The sequence below is a fragment of the Malania oleifera genome, chromosome 9 (assembly GCF_029873635.1).
Source record: "Malania oleifera isolate guangnan ecotype guangnan chromosome 9, ASM2987363v1, whole genome shotgun sequence".
NCBI lineage: Eukaryota > Viridiplantae > Streptophyta > Magnoliopsida > Santalales > Ximeniaceae > Malania > Malania oleifera.
Window position 1 is genome coordinate 32433729 of NC_080425.1, and position 5667 is coordinate 32439395.

Genomic DNA, 5667 nt, shown 5'->3' on the forward strand with positions numbered 1-5667 from the left:
TTTCTACTACGGATACCTTTTAGTGCTTTGGTTATAACTTTTTATATACGACTTCGAATTGAACGTTCCTGATATCAACAGAAAGTTAAGAGAAAATTCCACAACTTTTATGTTGAATACCTTTTAAGATAAGAAGTTATAAATTCAAGAAAACGCTCATTTCTACTGTCCGACTAGTTGGCTAGTCGACCGACCCCTTTGTAAAAAAATAGTTTTTGCCTTTTTTTTAACTTCAAAATCATTTTAAAACCTTTGTACAAGTTAGACATTTTATGAAAATAGATTTTCATGTTACTTGGAGGTCCTATGGTCAATCTAAGGTCTTGGTTGAGTTTCATTTTAGATCATATGATATGCATGCACACATTTAACCTAAATAATTATTACAACTTAGAAAATAATAAATAAAGTCTTCAAGTCTTCTGCTCCTCTGATTGTCCATGAAATATGCCATGGAATATAATCGTTAGTGTGCATTCAAGACTTACATATTGCATCTCTCATTTGTGCCTTCTGCATTATAAATCTGTTCAAAGATTAAACGCACACATGAAATGTGATTTGTCATAATCAAAATAGGAATCAAACTCAAAAAGTCAACAAATAATAATTTTTACAATCTAGAACAATACAAAAAAAAAAAAGTCTATAATAATTCTCCTAGATCCTTAAAGGGTATTAAGGTTGCCCCAGTTAGGCCAAGGTACAATTGCTCACTTTTCCAATTTACGAATATGACAAAACTTGCTTCTTGCATACTTGGTCGAGCAATTTCACATATGGAGAGGGCATAGATCCTACAAATTTGGCCAAGTGCTTGATAAGCTAGAAAGGGATTATCAAAAATAAGGGTTAAGCCAAAGATTAAGAAATTTAAGATGTTGAGATTGGAGTATAATTTTTTTTTTTTAAAGTGTCATGTACAATCCTTAGAAAAAGACTATTTTATATTACTTCTTCAATACATGAATTTCTTTCCTAGTGTTCTACATTTCTAGTATTGTTTAATTCAAGTATTGTTGGATGTGCTATTTCTAGATTTCATCTTTCCTCGGCATTGTATTTCTTTTGGTTGTGATTCAAAAAATCAATTATGTGCATTTTCCAATCCTATAAGTGAACCAAAGGCGTTGTTATATTTCTCAAAAATCTTAGACATTGTTTGTTTGCACCTAATTGAATATTAGAAAAAATTGGACTCTTTAACAATATAAAATTTATAAAAACTAAATACGAGTAATATATTTGGTTAGTTTAAAAACATTAAATTCAGACTTTGATGTATATAGCCGAGACTCAATGCAATTTTATACTATATTTTTTATTAAAATCCATTCGAATACAAATCCAAAACCCAAGAAATTTCAAATTTTAGATATAAACTTGAATAAATTTATATGGAAGTTAAATAAATTTTATACTATAAAGTTGACACAAATCTAAATCTTTTAAAATTCAAATTTCACGCTCATTCAAACACAAAATAAGTAAATAGTAAAATTATGCTTAAAATCATAAAATTAGAAATTAATTTTGTCTATATTCAAACAGATTGAAATTCAAACCAGCAGATGATGGTGTCAATTGTGTTTTGATGGAGGGATAAGGGGAACTATATAACATGTTAATAATGTCAATTGTGAAAAGCCATGAAGTTTATAATAATAAACATTAGCTTTCCCTTCCTGCAGTCCAATCATGTGGCCCAATGGCAGATGGCCCCTGCCCTCAAAGTCCACACACTCGTAGAATTTTACCATCTTAATATTTTTTATATGCATAAAGCAAAATTATAACATTGACACTTCATACATTCAATTCAATACCCTAGCCAATTTCAGCGCGACATGCTCAGCTTAGGGCCTTTTAATTGTCAAAAATAAGTATTAATGCCTTACGAGACATGACACAGTGGGCACACGAGTGATTTATGGAATGAGGTGAAAGTGAAGAAAAGAAAGAGAGAATGGATTTGAATTATATGTCCTCTGCACTTTCAGGAATCAATATATTAAGTTTCTTTTTCAAATACAACAGCAAAGCAAAGCAAAGCATCGGCGCATGCCCACTTCACATTTTACAATGGAAAAAGCAGTTTGGCATTTCCCTTAGCAATGAAGTAAGCCGCCTCAAAAAAAAAAAAAAAAAAAACAGCAATATCATCCTCAACCCCAGAATCAAAATAAAATAAAATAAAATCGCGGGAAAAATTTCCCATTTCCCCTCCCTCTCTCCCTCCCTCATTTCTGGTTTTTTTTTTTTTTTTTTGATCTATCCTTCAGTTCCGTCCACTTGGACTGATCGAGGAAAAGGGCTGGCTGCAGAGCATGGGGTTTGATCCCTAGCTGCTACCTTCTTCTTCTACTACATCGCTTCTCCATTAGTATAATACTACAATACAATATCAAATAATACATATGAGAAAGAGAGGGAAAAAGAGAGAGAGAGAGAGAGAGGGTGGGTCACCCTACGTCTTCTAACTTCTACGGAGTGCTATTGCTACTGGATCAGAGATCAGGCGAGGTGAGATGAGATCAGACGCTTAGACCATCGAATCCACATTGCTTGTAGGAGAGAGACTGATTCTTCGGGCTTATCGCAATGGTACAATCCACCGATACCTGCATCCCCCACCGCAACGCCACACCCAAAATTCTTCAAATTTAAATTTTGCAAATTTCATACGAAGGAAAAAGGGGTCGGCGCATGTTAGCATTGTTGGCGAAAAATGCGCACTACACCGCCCTGGTCCTCCTCCTCCGCTGGACGGGACCAGGTGCCAGACCCGGACCACGCTAAAACCCAAATGAAAAAAAAAAAATCAGCGGCGAGGGTACGTCACCACGCGCTGACGAAACGCGTAGAATCCACATTCATACATTCGCCTTAGTAACTACGCCTAATAAACCCGAGAATCAGGATGGGCAAAGGGAGGGAGGGAGTGAGGATAGACTTAATTAGACTTGGTTATTTTTTTAAAATTATATATTTATTAAAAATAAATATTTAATACTAATAAATATAGGAATAATTTATCATAAACCTAATATCTAAAAATATATAGAGGAGAAGGCCCGTTAGTCACAACGCTTTAACCTTTTCGTCAATGCTTTACCACCGGAGACTATAATATATATAGGTCAAATGGTTTTTGTGTCTTTTGGCATTACCTTATTATCACAATTTCTTACTTTTACCACTAATTCAATTATGTGTTGAAATTATTTACCACTAATTCAATTATGTGTTGAAGTGCAAAAGGAGACCCAACCAAATAAAAGAAATTCCCAAGCCCTCAGAGAAGAGCTGTCATCCGCAAAAAAATTGAAACCCAGATGAAGCCCAACAAATCCACACAATCAAAAAGGGCAATAAGCAAATAATGCAAACCCGACGCATCACCGCGCACGCTAGAACACACCACAAAAAATGGGCAGCGCACGTTAGCCCGACCGTGGTGGAGAGAGAGAGGGAGAGAAAAAGAGAGCAGTGGGTGAGGCTAACCTGAACGGCGGGCGAAGTGACGCCCATGAGCCGGATCTTAGCGCCGACATCGCCCAAAATTCTGAGCTCCACGCGATCACGGACCAAAGCGTCCTGCATTAAATTGGTGGCGTAAGGCTGAAGCAAGTTTACCCGATCTACGGCGACGGTTGTGTTGAGCCGCCGGACGCTATGCGCCGGCTGGTAGAACCCCGGCACCGACGCCCTCCCTAGAGGAACCCCCTTGTACATCACCGTGAACACCGACTCCCCGTACTTGATCCCCACCTTGTTCTCGTTCACCGCCGTGAAGCTCATCCCGATGTTCAGCGACAGCGACGCCGTGGGCACCCCGTCGGCCGCCGACGTCGCCGGAGCATTGGGGCTCACGCCGACATACTGCACGCTCACTTCCCTCAGATCGAACTGGGGCTTCTTGGGCTTCACTGCGAGCACGACGACGAGGACGACAGCGAGGAGGAGGAGGAGGAGGAAGGCGGAGAAGAGGAAGAGGCAGCAGCAGCAGCCCTTAAAGGACGCCGACGACGACGGCCGAGGGTAGTAGTGGTGATGGTGGCTCGGTGGTGGGCGGGGCGCTCTGTGCTCGCCGTTCTCGTTAGCCCTCGATGTCATTTTTCGACAATCGTGCACTGCCTGACTTCAGCCCCCTTCTCTCCTCCCCCTCCCCCCGTGTCTCTTCCTCAGTTCGTTTCTAGAGAGAGACAGAGAGAGTGAGTGTTCTGGTTCAGCTTTGACATGTTGAAAAAAGAAAATAAATAAATAAACGGTGACAAATATAAGTGGAGAAACATTGCTTGCTTCCGATGCGATTATTATTATTATTATAAATTTGGTCGCAGCGAGTCAAACTTATTGTCTATTTTTTAGGTTCCTTTAATGCATTTTATTTCCACACTGTCTTCACATATAATTTACCAAAAATAATAACTTATTTTTTTTATTCTATATTTTGAAATTTTCATATACGTTAATATTGAATTTAAGAGTATAAATTTCAAATTTTAAATTTAGATTTAAATAAATTTTAATATAATTTTATATTATAATTAATTTAAATTCAAATTCAAATTTACAATCTCTTCAATACAATATTTGAAAAACTTAAAAAAAATATATTTATTTCAAAATAAATTAAATAAATAGTATTTTATTTATTACTTCTTAAATGTTTTGTACAATATAAAGTGGGACTCTATGAAATTAATTGAGTTGTACAATGAATAACTAGTGGGATATAAGTTGCTGTAATAATGGAATATTTCTAAGCAAGGATTAATGTAACATGGCTTTATTTCACCTTTTAATTATTTAAGTAAATTTTATTTTTTTAAAATGGAAAATCATATAATTCAATTTGCTTTTTGGTTTTTCCGATAAATTTGACTTTTGGTTCTTCCAAAGAATGCAATGAAATAAAATGAAATTAGTCTTTATAATTTCATATTGTCATACAATTTTTTATTCCATTGAACTCTCATTTCATTCCATTTTAATACACCAAACATTTGATAAATTGAATATCCTAAATCACTAAAATAATAAAATTAGACTCTCATCTATCCAAACTAAATCAACCCAAAATAATACTATAGAAAATTTGAAAATAATTTTTTTGAAAAAAAAAAAAAGTAATTTCCATTTTTCTTTACAAATATATAAAAATTAAAAAACTGAAGTGACATTTTTACTATTACTCTTTTTCTTTCTTTTTCTAAACAAAATCATTGGTTCAAATAAACCTTTATGGAAAAGACGAAAAAAAGATGAAAATGAGCTTCTTCTTCTTTTTTTCTTTTCTATGCAAAAACTGACAAGCCGTGAAAAGAAACCAAAAGACCTTTAGAAAACTTTAAAACTAAATGATAATTGAATTTTTATTTTTATTCTTTCTATATTTATATCCTCTCTTATTGTTTTTAAGCTAAATAATGTGGATAGTGTTGTGAAAGATGCAGAAAAATAAATAGAGATGTGACAGAAATTTTACGTGGTTCGGTTATGCCTACTCCACAAGCGGATGGGATAAAAAAACTTCACTATTTCGAGAGAAATTACAAGATGATTTGAAACCAGCTTTGTACAAAATATTTATCTTCTTTCTATCTCTCCTCTTCTCTCATCCTTTCTATTCGTATGCCTACTCCGAGCCTTATGTGTGTATAT

General features: G+C 35.3%; 1 protein-coding gene across 2 annotated transcripts; it reads right to left on the bottom strand.

Moving 5' to 3' along the window:
• Nucleotides 1–366: 366 nt before the first annotated feature.
• LOC131164657 (NDR1/HIN1-like protein 13) lies at nucleotides 367–4296 on the bottom strand. 2 transcript variants are annotated; one of them, XR_009139320.1, is made up of 3 exons: nucleotides 3505–4286; nucleotides 2472–2621; nucleotides 1961–2391 (listed from the first exon to the last, which is right to left on the bottom strand). XR_009139320.1 is itself a non-coding variant. In XM_058122006.1 (2 exons), the coding sequence occupies exons 1-2, from the start codon at nucleotides 4114–4116 to the stop codon at nucleotides 485–487; spliced, it is 654 nt and encodes a 217-aa protein (XP_057977989.1). In that variant the 5' UTR covers nucleotides 4117–4296; the 3' UTR covers nucleotides 367–484. The 2 variants fall into 2 exon arrangements, 1 of the variants encoding a protein (XP_057977989.1); XM_058122006.1 differs by lacking the exons at nucleotides 1961–2391; nucleotides 2472–2621 and adding an exon at nucleotides 367–526 and having other exon boundaries at nucleotides 3505–4296.
• Between the last annotated feature and the right edge of the window lie 1371 nt (nucleotides 4297–5667).

Coding starts and splice junctions, on each gene's coding strand:
- LOC131164657 (XM_058122006.1), bottom strand. CDS start 4,116: ATGACATCGAGGGCTAACGAGAACGGCGAGCACAGAGCGCCCCGCCCA. Junction 527..3,504: donor TCACTTCGCCCGCCGTTCAG/GTTAGCCTCACC, acceptor ATCTTTGAACAG/ATTTATAATGCAGAAGGCAC.